The sequence below is a fragment of the Garra rufa genome, chromosome 20 (assembly GCF_049309525.1).
Source record: "Garra rufa chromosome 20, GarRuf1.0, whole genome shotgun sequence".
Taxonomy (NCBI): Eukaryota; Metazoa; Chordata; class Actinopteri; order Cypriniformes; family Cyprinidae; genus Garra; species Garra rufa.
The window spans coordinates 5,700,831-5,712,941 of record NC_133380.1 but is presented as its reverse complement, the minus strand read 5'-3'; the positions used below and the strand labels follow the sequence as shown (position 1 = coordinate 5,712,941).

Below are 12,111 nucleotides of genomic sequence, written 5' to 3'. Positions count from 1 at the left end.
TATATCACACAATTCAGAAAAAAAAGTCAGAATTGCAAGTTTATATGATGCAATTCTGAGAAGATGTAAACTCACAATTGCGAGAAAAAAAGTCAGAATTGTGAGATAAAAAGTCACAATTACCATTTTTTATTACAGACTTCAATAGGATTTGGAAGAAGTTTACACTCTTGTAAAAGGTTTTTCATTGGCATTGATAGATCCACAAAGAACCTTTAACATCCATGGAACTTTTTTGATTGAAAAACAGTTTTTTTTTTTTTTTTTTCTCGATTTTTCAAATGTGGTTCTTTTAGAAACTGTTCAAAATTCTTCTAAACCCCTATTTGGAAACTTTATTTTTAAGAATGTAGATGAAATGTAACATTGCATATCCAGTAGAGCTTTTAAAGAGCAAGCTATGGGTCATCCATGGAAGTTTTGTACCTTCTGGTACTGTGATAAGCCACAAATAGCATCTTTTGATAAGGATAAACCAGCAGTTGGTTTACAAATTAGCATCCAGAATGCTGCCCGAAAAAGTAAGGCAATATCCCCCTCCAGAATGAACTCACACTGAGTTTTGTCTGTACTATATAACCACTTTATGATGAAAGAATTATATGCCTTGACTCCGGAGCCGTCCTTCTGGCACATATCTCAATCCTTGAGTGCATTCCGTCTCCTATATACCTAAACTCCATCATTTTACATTCTGGATAAAATAAACAGGCGCTTGGCAGAGCTCAGAGTTAGTATTTGATTCCCTGCATTGCTTTTTCCTTTCAAGCCCTCTGAAGGGGTTTCTATTGGCATGGACCTCTTGGGTTTCCTTTTCTGCTTTGTGGTCCTTCTTAATTTCATTACTTTAGTGTGACCTTAATTAGCAGGGACCCAACCCCAGGAAACGAAATCCCATTTTGCCAAAAAAAAAAAGGAAGGTTGTAGAAAACTAAGCCCTGCTCCCTCGGAACAGAGGTAGGTAGGGTGACCCTCAAGAAAACGGCTCAGTGAGGCATCCTCCATTTCTCATTTCTTTCACTCCCTATGGTGACAGGAATTCAAAAGGATTCTGTTCTAAATGTTCCTGCTCGGACGGTGCATGTGTAAAGAGTGATAAATGGCTTCCTTTTTTTGATTTTTTTCCCTGAAAGATTGATCAAAATCCAAATGCAATTTCAACATCAACCGCTGAAGTGAGGTGGACATTGAAGATATTTATTCTCGATTTTAGGGGCTCAAAAAGTCTTAAGACAGTAAACAATTGCACAATTTTGCAAATAATTACAATGAATCAACAAGTAACGCATTTAGTTAAACATGAAATTTTATAGAACTTTATATACATTTAAGTGTAAAATGAACTTTTTAGAATTTTGACTTTTTAAAACAAACACAAAAAAATGCCATGTAAAATTAAGAAAAAAAAAAATCTGTGCTATTCAAATGTAATCAATTGATCATGTGACTCCTCATTGACATTGTTATGCTGATTATATGAATTGCAATGAAAAAAATAAATGTAAAAGAGCATTTTTTCCATTGGTCTTGATCAGACTTTTGAACACCGCTGTATATTTGTATCAATGTTTATGTATAAAATCCCGCCATTCAAGTCCTTCACGGTCTCATATTTCGGCACGCCTGTCCCCTGGCGCTGGGGCATAGGGAGTCAATATGTCAGCATTTATCGATACCCCACTGAGCTACGCGGGGTTGTCAGGGCCCTATTCAGGCTCTAATGGCCCCCTGAGGTGCAGTGTCTATGCAGGCTGAAAGCGCAAAGAGGCCCGGGGCCCAGCCTGTTGTTGGACGTTAGGCGTGTGTTCCTATGGCCGCCCTACGCCTTCACGCACATGACAAGAGCTATAAAAGACCAACGCCTTAGCTGCTTCTTCTGTCCCTCTCTTAAACCGCTTTTTTCAACCTCTTCTTGAAAGAAAAAAGGTCTAATTGTTTGTTGTGGGAGCCAAAGATTATAGACCCTCCCCTCCTTTTGCTCTTTTTTTCCTTTCTGTTTTCTTTGGGCTCATCTTTCTCTCCGCCGCTTTCGTCATTTCTAAAGGATGTGATTTTTATCCCGAATCTTGTGAAAAGGGAAGCAAAGGAGGAACGATCCTGCGAGACTGCGTTTGACAATGGCAATGAGACAAGAGACTGTTCAGCTAAAGCTCAAAGTGGAATCGTTGACTTCCATTGGTTGCTTTGCATAAATATATAGTTAATTTGCTACTTCTGATTGCATGAAAAAGTATGCTGGCAATGAGTTACTGTATGTTACTGTTATTTAGTTATTTTTGAGAGATTTTTTGACTCAACATAGTGTGTTTTCAAGTTTTTGAGTAGTCAAATATTTGTGACCCTCTTCCACGAAACCAGTCATAGGGGTCAATTTTTTGAAAATGAGATTTATACAACATCTAAAAAGCTGAATAAATAAGCTTTCCATTGAAGTATGGTTTGTTAGGATAAAACAATATTTGGCCCAAGATACAACTATTTAAAAAACTGGAATCTGAGGATGCAAAAATTCAAAATATTGAGAAAATCGCTTTTAAAGTTGTCCAAATTAAGTTCTTAGCAATGCATATTACTAATCAAAAATTAAGTTTTGATATATTTATGGTAGGAAATGTTCAAAATATCTTCATGGAACATGATCTTTACTTCATATCCAAATAATTTTTGGCATAAAAAAAATCTATGTCCCATACAATGTATTGTTGGCTATTGCTACAAATATATGCATGCTACACTCTTAAAAATAAAGGTGCTTCAAAAGGTTCTTCAAGCGATGCCATAGATAAGCAATTAACCATTTTTGGTTTCACAAAGAACCATTCAGTCAAAGGTTGTTTAAAGAACCATTTTTTGCTTACCTTTTTATAATCTGAGGAACCTTATTTGCCACAAAGAACTTTTTGTAAAACAGAAAGTTTCTTCAGATGTTAAAGGTTCTTCTATGGCATTGTGAAGCACCTTTATTTTTAAGAGTGTACTTATGACTGGTTTTATGGTCCAGGGTCACATTTGAAGCAAGCACACAGCGTTGAGGTGTATATATGCTGGATGAGGCTGACCTGCATTATCTAGGTCTGTTATTCTGACTTGCATTGATTGCAGACTGTTTTCAAAGACTTTATTGCTTTAGTTCAACTGAAAGTGCATGTAAATGCACTTGTTTCTCTCCAGTGTTGTCTGGAGAGCAAATGTAGACTTTTGTGGACATCTTCTGCTTCTCAGATGTTTCTCCTGAAGAAAAGTTTCTTATAATAATTGCCGTTTCAGAATAGATCTAAACAATGCTGCTCAGGCATTCATTTTACAGCACTTTACTTTTAAAGTATGTAACTTGCATTGGTTTTTTAACTTTTTTAGGGGAAATTTTAAGTGAAACGAATGAGCTGTGAATGAGCAACCTTCCTCCAGATACTTTTCTTATTGTCAACATGCAATATTGCATCATAGTTGTGTATATAGAAGCATATGTAATTGTTAATCCAAGGCTTTTCATGGACTTTTTTTAAAAATGTTGCTGTTTCGTCAGATTGGCTTAACCCTGTGGGGGCAGGACCGGAAAAGTACGTTCAAGCTCCATCTTCAACAATGCAAATTTTTCTGTCACTTATTTGATCTTGCTGTAAACCCCCCCGATTCACCACCTCCCTCTCCCACCGTAGGCACACCAGTATCAAAGGTTCAATCCCTATACAGACCTGAGGAAACACGCTGGGTTTTATATTCAGGCCGCGAGCCAGAGAGATAGCAAAGAGAGGCAGATGGATGTCAGAGATATCAAATCAGATCGCACGGCGAAAACTCGGCTCATTACGGGCTGTTCGGCATTATGATTCCCCTCTCCTCCTCCAAGAGTGACAAAAAGTATAATTGCTCCAGTGACTCTCACAAAGGCATGTGCAAAATAAACATGTAAACAAAAATTAAGCAGGGACGCTGTTATTTTTGTCCTGTGGGAATGTGGGGGGTTTAGGAAGATGCCGAAGGAGGGAAAAAAAAGGGAAAGATGTGTTGTCAGTTACACTCAACTGGTGTCATTTGCCGCTCCGAGGCTGGTCCTATTGAATGCCTGTAAAATAGCAAGCGTAAGACTTGATTGTAATTATGCTGGAACTAATATGCTTTTCAAAATGAGCCATTATGAGCTAATGCCGCACTGCAAAAAGCCCTGTCTGTTTTTGTCACTCTGTCTTGGGTAGTTTGCAAGGTACAGCTGATATTGAGGACATTGGTTACGGTATTAAAAAAAAAGGCTGCATTGAATTTTGCCGTAATGTTGAGCTAATACTGATTCAAAGGCAATCTTAGCAGATGAGGCTGGAGACGCCTCTACCTCCTTCTCACTGTGTCATGGAGGCTTTTTATTATCCGCCATCCCTGACTAATTCCTAGGATTCTGATGATGTCAAAAGCTGCACTTTGAATTCTGGCTCAATCGTGCTTTTCAATTGTCTTTTTTTATAAGGATCTTTGACATCCTTTTAGGCTCTTAGGTTTGGTAATGATATGTCGAACTCTATTTTCAGACGAGGTGTGCAAATCACTTTTGATGCTGTTGGGTGATATAATTAAAATTATAAAGATAGATCAGGCGGACAAAGAGACTGCTTTTAGCTGGGATTTTAAGCTGTTAGTTATTTACCGTTACTTGAATGTGTTCCTCATACAAAAAGCTACTGTGGTGTATAGCATGGCACAGTGATGGCATCTAACTAAATGGTTTTATTAGTGTCATCTCGCTTTTAAGCAGACCCAAGGTGTTTATATTTTATTCCTTAGCCATATGACTTAACATACTCAACATACTTCATTTAAAGCCTTTAGAGAGGGAAAAAATGTCTTAAATTGTTTCTAGACTAAAAATAAATGTTATTTTAAAAACGTTTCACTAAAAGATTCTTTGAGGAACCAAAAATAGTTCTTTAATGGCATACAACAAGAAAAATTCAGTTCAGAACTGTCTTTAATTTAACTGTTAGCTAGGTCACAAGATAACCTAGTGAAAAACAAATATACTAAAATGTAAAATACATTTATTTCATGCTAAGTATACTGCAAATACATTTACATATTATGTACTTCATAAAAATACCCTGCAATCGGATGTTTAGTATACTAAACTTGCATATTTAAAGTCTGCTAAATAGGAACAACTAATTGTATACTTAATGCACTTTAATTGTGCAGAAGTAGTGCTGAAGTCCAACTAAAGATATACTTAAGTATATTTAATTGTGCTAAAGTCAAACTATTGCAAGTAAACTTTAGGCACACTTTAAATATTTTGCATTTAAAGACATTTAATAGTGACATTAAAAACATAGTTTAGGCTTAGTATTAAGTACTAGTACTCCAAATTAAGTTTAATTACAATTTTTATATGAGTAAGTCTTAATCGATGTGTCAGTAAATATGGTAATAAACTTGAACTATACTTAGTATAACATAAACGCATTTTAAATCTATTACTTTTTTACAAGGGAACTTTTAACATACAAACAAAATGTCTTTATAATATCTTTATAGTATTATAGTTTTTGTAATGTTCTTTTAAGAACTTTTCACTAAAAGATTCTTTGAGGATCCCAAAATAGTTTTTAATGGCATAAACTCTCCTGAAAACGGGCATTATTATCATGGAAAAATTAATACACAAGGTCACTTTAGAACTGTCTTTAATTTAACTGTTAACTAGCTAGGTCACATTTGCATTAAAGATATAGTTAATCTAAAAAAAAAAAAAAAAAATTCCATCAAGCACAAAAGAGGATATTTTGAATACAGATTTTCCCATACAAGATACAAGATAGATTTTCCCAATGAAATACTTGTATTTCGCAAAAGAAAGAAAGTCATGCTAAGTTTGGAACATCGTGAGGATGAGTAAATGATGACAGAATCTTCATTTTGGAGTAACTATCCCTTTAAGCCAACGTAAGCTAACGTAAACGATTGCTAAATTGAGCTAAATGTGTATGTTGGCTTAACTCTCGCAGATAATGGGCCCTAAATGGATGAGATTTGGCTTTAGTGATTCATGCATCCAAGCAGCAGAGAACCTACTTGCGACGGTTTATCTGCTTCTAGCCCTCTGCTCCGTAAGGGTTTGGTTTTTAAACGAAATACGATCTAAAATTCGTCAGAGCATTCTGTACACACCTGATTTTGTTGCAAATTAAATACTCGGCACAAAGTCAACATTTCGTTAAAGATCACGTCGGGCCCTGGAGGAAAAAACATTCAGGCTGTAGCACAGAATGAATGGAACGTAATTAGGCTTTAATTGGCTGATAAGTGAGCAGAGGACTTTATCAATATCCCCAGAACCCTCAAATAGAATTACTGCTTGGTTATTGTGAGGCGGATTAGTCAGGATGTACCTTATTGTTTTAAAACAGGGAAGAGTTCTTGTGAATTGACCTCACATCTTCTTGGGCTTAATTGTGTTTAAAGTGCAAATTAACTGCTGCTTTCTTGGTCCCCTGATGGTTAAATGTAGTGCATTTTAAATAAGGAATGAGAGCAATGATTTTGTATACTTTTAGGCATCTAATTTTTCACTTAAACAGTCAGCTAAGTCACCCCACGCTCACATTAGCAGCTAGCAGGGACCGTATGCTTGTAGCATATTACATGTCTGCCGTAACCTATCTGAACCCATTAGGGGCTTCTGTTCGCTTGATAAAAGCTAGCATCCCAATCAGTGGATCTCTTCGGGACAGAGACGAGGCCTGTATCGTGCCCCTTTCGCTGCTCTATCTCTGCCAGCATCTGTTTCATTACCATAATCCTTTGCTGTTGTCAGGGGGCCTGTTGACCTTCAGTCTTGGGCTCGCAAGATGGCTGAGCCAGAGCTTGTGAGACTGCAACAGCAACCTGAGTTTTGTTTCTGAGTTTTGCCTATTGATTACGTGTGTTTTGTCAAATATTTCAATACAAAAGACGTGCGGCGGGATTTGATATGGTTACAGTACGTTTGTAATTAAAAGCGAAAAGGCTTTGATGCGTCAAACGTGTGGACAGAAATAAAAAAACAAAGAGATGCAAGGACAGGACACGCTGACAGAATCTTGCCTCATGAATCATGTGGCGAAACTGTGCAATGAAACAAAAATCACAGCGGCACGTCTTTCCCTCCCCCTCAGGACGCCGAGGTGACTTTGGAAAGTGATCCGTAGACCACTGCGCCAGTCTCAAGTGTTGTCATGGTGTGTTAGCAACAAATCGCTCTGGCGCATCCTCATGAAAACCAACAAAGGGATATCCAGGATATGTACATATTCAACTTTGTATATTCAAGATTTTGTTCGTGTGTTGGAGTGCCAGCCAGCGTTGTAAAAAAAATCAATCTTTATTAAAAGGGGGAAGATGGAGGAATTGATTTAATGAATGCGGACTCATGTCCTGCGGTCGCATGTAATCCATTGAGAATCATTGAGCCAGAGCTTGGGGAGACAAAAAGACATTCTGTGAAGACTGCTCGAGTGGTCTGTAATGATAGTCTCCATATAATCCGCTAATTCCTTGTTTAATTAAACTCCAGAGCTGGTCTGGAGACTGCAGCAGTTTGGTTCATCTTGAAGCGGTTGCATTGCAGAAGGCTTCTATTGTTGATGTAGTTGCACCAAATACTTGCACGTGCGCCAAGTAGAGTGCATGTGTAAATAAATAAAACCCTAGTTTGTTTTGTGATTTCCTTGTTATTCCACATGCACCACAAAGAAAGCATTTGTTGATATTCGAGTATGCACTAACATACTTGCAATGCTGGTGTTAGGTTCTTTTATTGATAGTTGATCAGTTTTTCTTCTATTGTGCAAATATTTGGTGCACCAGAATTGACATGCACCAGGAAGAATGCATGTGTAAATGCAAAAGACAATAGTTTATTTAGTCTTTTCCATAGACTTTCACATGCACCAAGAAGAATGCATTTGTTGATACCCAAGGTACTTGCATGCCCAGAGTTTTTTTTTTCTTCGTCTTCTTTTTTTTTTTTTTTTTGATAATTTGCAGTTTTTTTCTTCTATTGTGCATGGATTTGGTACACCAGGATTGACATGCACCAGGAAGAATGCATGCGTAAATAATCAAGACCATAGTTTGTTTTGGCTTTTCCATAGACTTCCACATGCCCCAAGAAGAATGCATTTTGTGACACCCAACGTACCTGCATGCCCAGAGTTTGGCTCTTTTTATTGATAATTTGCTATTTCATTTCTTCCATTGAGTGCATTCTTCCATCTTCCATTCAGTGCACCAAAATTGACATGCACCAAGAAGAATGCTTGTATGGATACACAAACATGCACAAATATACTTGCATGCCCACAGTTTGGTTCCTTTTATGGATAATTTACAGGTTTTTTCATCTATTGTGCAAGTATTTGGTGCACCAGAATTGACAAGACCATAGTTTTGTCTTTTCCATGGACTTACACCAAGACGAATGCATTTGTTGATACCCAACATACATGCATGACCAGAGTTTGGTAGTTTTTATTGTTATATTGTGGCGTAATTTCTTCTGTTGTGCACCAAAATGGACATGCACCAACAAGAATGCATTTATGGATGCACAACATGCACGCCTGCAGTTTGGTTCTTTTTGTTGTTGGCGGTTGCATTACGCTTAGGGGTTGTTTTTCCCCCATTGTCAGTTTCAAGTGTTCCCAGTGCTTGCACATGCACCAAGAAAAAAGCATTGGCCGATACGCACGGACATACTCGCACGCCCATGCACATACTAATATACACACACTTGTGCACTCCCACAGGCCTTTTTGTAACCTCTTTTCCTGGCAGCCTATCAGCCATAGAAGATGCCTGGCAGATGGGGGTTTGAGAGAGATGATCAGGCTCCGGACTGGCAGAAGAAAACGGAGATGCAGGAAAACTCGTGTGAAGTGGTCCAGGGTGCAGGAACCTGCTGATCAGCAGTGGGCAGAGAGCGCGCACGATGGCTCAAAGGAGATTTGTCTCCGCGGTGGCAGCTGTGGCGTTGCGGGGGAAGGAGCTCGGAGCCCTTCTTTCTGTCTTTCCCCCGTGGATGATGCAAGACCAAAGGGCCTGGAGCAAGACTCAAGCTACGCTGCTTGTTAGCACTCATGCGTTTTAAGAAAGCAAATGTAAAAGTGTGATTTTTGTGACAGGACCTTTCACGAGCTTTCTGCTGCCGTGAATAGATATACAGAGGTGGCTCACAAATAAAGTATGATGCAATTTTAGAATCAATTATCATGGTAATGTATTTCAGTAATATATCTTAACGCACTCCATATCTCTCCTTACAAACGCTTCTCTTGGCTCGCTCCTAGTAGTGTTCGTCTTTGTGCCGGGGAAATACTCCTCTGGCTAAAATGCAAACTGCCAACTGCAATCTGCACTTGTCTTTGACTGCATGCCTGAAAAAAAAGTAATGTAAAATATGTTGTAATATATTTCGAACACTAGCTTGAAACACAAAGCGAGGGATTCAATGGCCCAGAAGTCTCATACATTCTTATTTCAAACACTTGCTCTTAGGAGCTAGCCCCAGGCCGCTACAGAGAGAATAAGGCGGACGTGCTAGAGCAAGGTGTCTGGTGTAGATTACCCTAACCCTCACAGTTACGTCCCCCAGGCCTCTCCAGGGCTCAGTGGCAGGATTATGTGTCTGAAGACTTCTCACATATGAATAAGACCCAATAAAACGGTATCTAGGGCTCCATTGACACGTCGAGATAACGGAAGCATTAATATCGCCGTGATAGCCGGTCTCGGCTTTCAGGATCATTTTCCGTTGACAAATTCGTGGTATGCCGCTGTACTGGCGACAGCTGAGATTTTCAATTGCTGTACATGTCAAATTTTCAAAAATAACTTGCCATTTTTTAAAGCTGCAGAGATTTGCTGCTGATGTTCAAAGCCTCTCAAAGACTTCTTTCCAAACTGTGTACGCAGGTAACCGTACGGACGAAGGTTCGGATGTGGAGTCGGAGCCAGACCTGCCCCTGAAAAGGAAACAGAGGCGCAGCCGTACCACCTTCACGGCGGAGCAGCTGGAGGAGCTGGAGAAGGCCTTTGAGAGGACACACTACCCTGACATCTACACTAGAGAGGAGCTCGCACAGAGGACCAAACTGACCGAAGCTCGTGTACAGGTGGGATTCGCCACACGGTTTTGCAGTTGACCTTGAATTGAATCTGATTGGCTTTTAGACCTCCTTTCGGAGTTGTTTCTTCTCTTGTCAGCCAGATGCCTCTGTTTATTGCTGGTGTTTGTTATATTTATTTATTCAGCGGAGACTAATTGTTTGACCTCCCCACCCCTGCGGGAGTACATCACTCTTGGTCAGATGACAGTTGGAGCCCTGCCCTATTACTTTCACCCCTAGTCTTCGGGACGCTTCCTGACAGTTTGTGAACCCTGTAGTTTTATGTAACATCGCAAAGCAAATACAGTAGAATTATAGCAGCAGCTGCACTCTGAGCTAGTGGGAGACAAAAAGAGGGATGGGGGAAAAAGAGAAGGGAAGAAAGGAGAACAGACAAAATGCATTCCTGATGGATTTCTCATCTCTTCCCTTGGCCGGCGATCGCTTCCCAGCACTTGAAAGCTGGCCGCTACTTGTAAATCCCTCTACATATCAGAAAGGATCCCTCTGGGTCTCTCTGGGGACTCTGTTCCCTGACAAAAACATTAATCAATCAAGGGCTTGTAAAAGACTCGACAAGACGGGGGTAAGGGGGTCTAGGTTTCTCCAAACTCTCATCCTCATGTCGTCCTCTGTAGATCCCGGGTACCTATGCTTAGAACGTACACATCGACAGGGTAACTGATTTAACATATGTCTTTGTCTGTCTCTGAGCACTCAAGGAAGAAGACGTATGTGTCTAAATGGTTGCTTCCACACTCTTGGGAGAATTTTGAGAGATTTATGCTTGGTTTCTCGCAGTATTTCACACATGATGCGTTTAGGGGACCGATTTGCATTGATTGTAGGTTTATGTCTGCTAAGCTGCTATGTGAAAGCATTCATTATTACTTAAACAGCATTACAAAAGATAGAGGTGTCTTGGGGATTTCGAAATAGAGAAAGGGAAAGCCCCGAGTTAAACAACTACAACTCTACCGTCCATATTAGCTGTGATAATAATGAGCATAAGACCACAGTGTGAAAACAAACCCCTAATTGGTCAATGAAAAGCAACATGGTTGTCAAACACAAGCATCTTCTGTTCCAGCATGTTATGGCAACCAGTGAGCCATTTGTAGGTCAATTGTGCATTTCTTGAGGCCCGCAAGAATCCCCTGCGGGTGGTATTTATGGTAACTGATGTAAATGACAAGATAGGACCAGAAGAAAAACCTTGAACAAGGCCGAATTACCAAAAGGACACATCTCCCCCCCCTCACACATAATAGGGCTAAAGGGATATCATGTGAAAAGCTGAGGTATTCGGGTCATGGATATAATTTGTTAATGCAATTTTTCTCATAATCTAATTCTGGAACACTTTGAAAAACTCCAAAGGTCAACTCAAACTGAATCTTCCAAAAAGGTCACCCTTAGAAACTAACTCTGGTGATGCGCAGTAAATATTGGCCAGAGGTCTTCAGTGTTGTTCGTGTTGTAGAGTCTATTGTGAAAGTCTTTCCCCTCCCCAAAGCTGCCCCCCTCCTCCAAATGGGTATTTCATGTGTGGTTTTGCCATTGACTTTAACCGTTAAAGGAGTCAGTCTGCTATAGTACTCTCATAGATTCACTCATAAAAGTGCAGTTCATCATAGCTCACACTTTGACCCCACATTGGACTGACATTAAAGAGTACTTGATAATGCGTTTGACCCACCCAAACCACTAATTCAACGAGGCCAACAAGACATTCCACAGCTCAAACGTGCCAATTTACGGCAGCTGCATTGGCAGAGACTTTTTCGAGTGTTCTAATAAAATATGACATGCTGTTTCATGGCAAGAATGCAGGTCTTCTTCATGCAGTCACCATTAGAAGTTCCCAGTGGTTTGGCTTTGGGTATGTCGGCAGGTTTCTGTATAGAGATTCCTCCCAGGCCAGAGCGAGATCAGACCTTTGGCCTGGTTGGTGACCTGCTCCGCCACAGCTGTGCAG

General features: G+C 39.7%; 1 protein-coding gene across 2 annotated transcripts in view; it reads left to right on the top strand.

Moving 5' to 3' along the window:
* Window positions 1–12,111, top strand: part of pax7a (paired box 7a) — a 73,432-nt gene that overhangs the window by 13,892 nt on the left and 47,429 nt on the right. For both annotated transcript variants that reach the window (XM_073826312.1, XM_073826311.1), the window contains exon 5: window positions 9,940–10,139. In XM_073826312.1, the coding sequence (XP_073682413.1) occupies window positions 9,940–10,139 (200 nt within the window). The remainder of the gene's footprint in view (window positions 1–9,939; window positions 10,140–12,111) is intronic.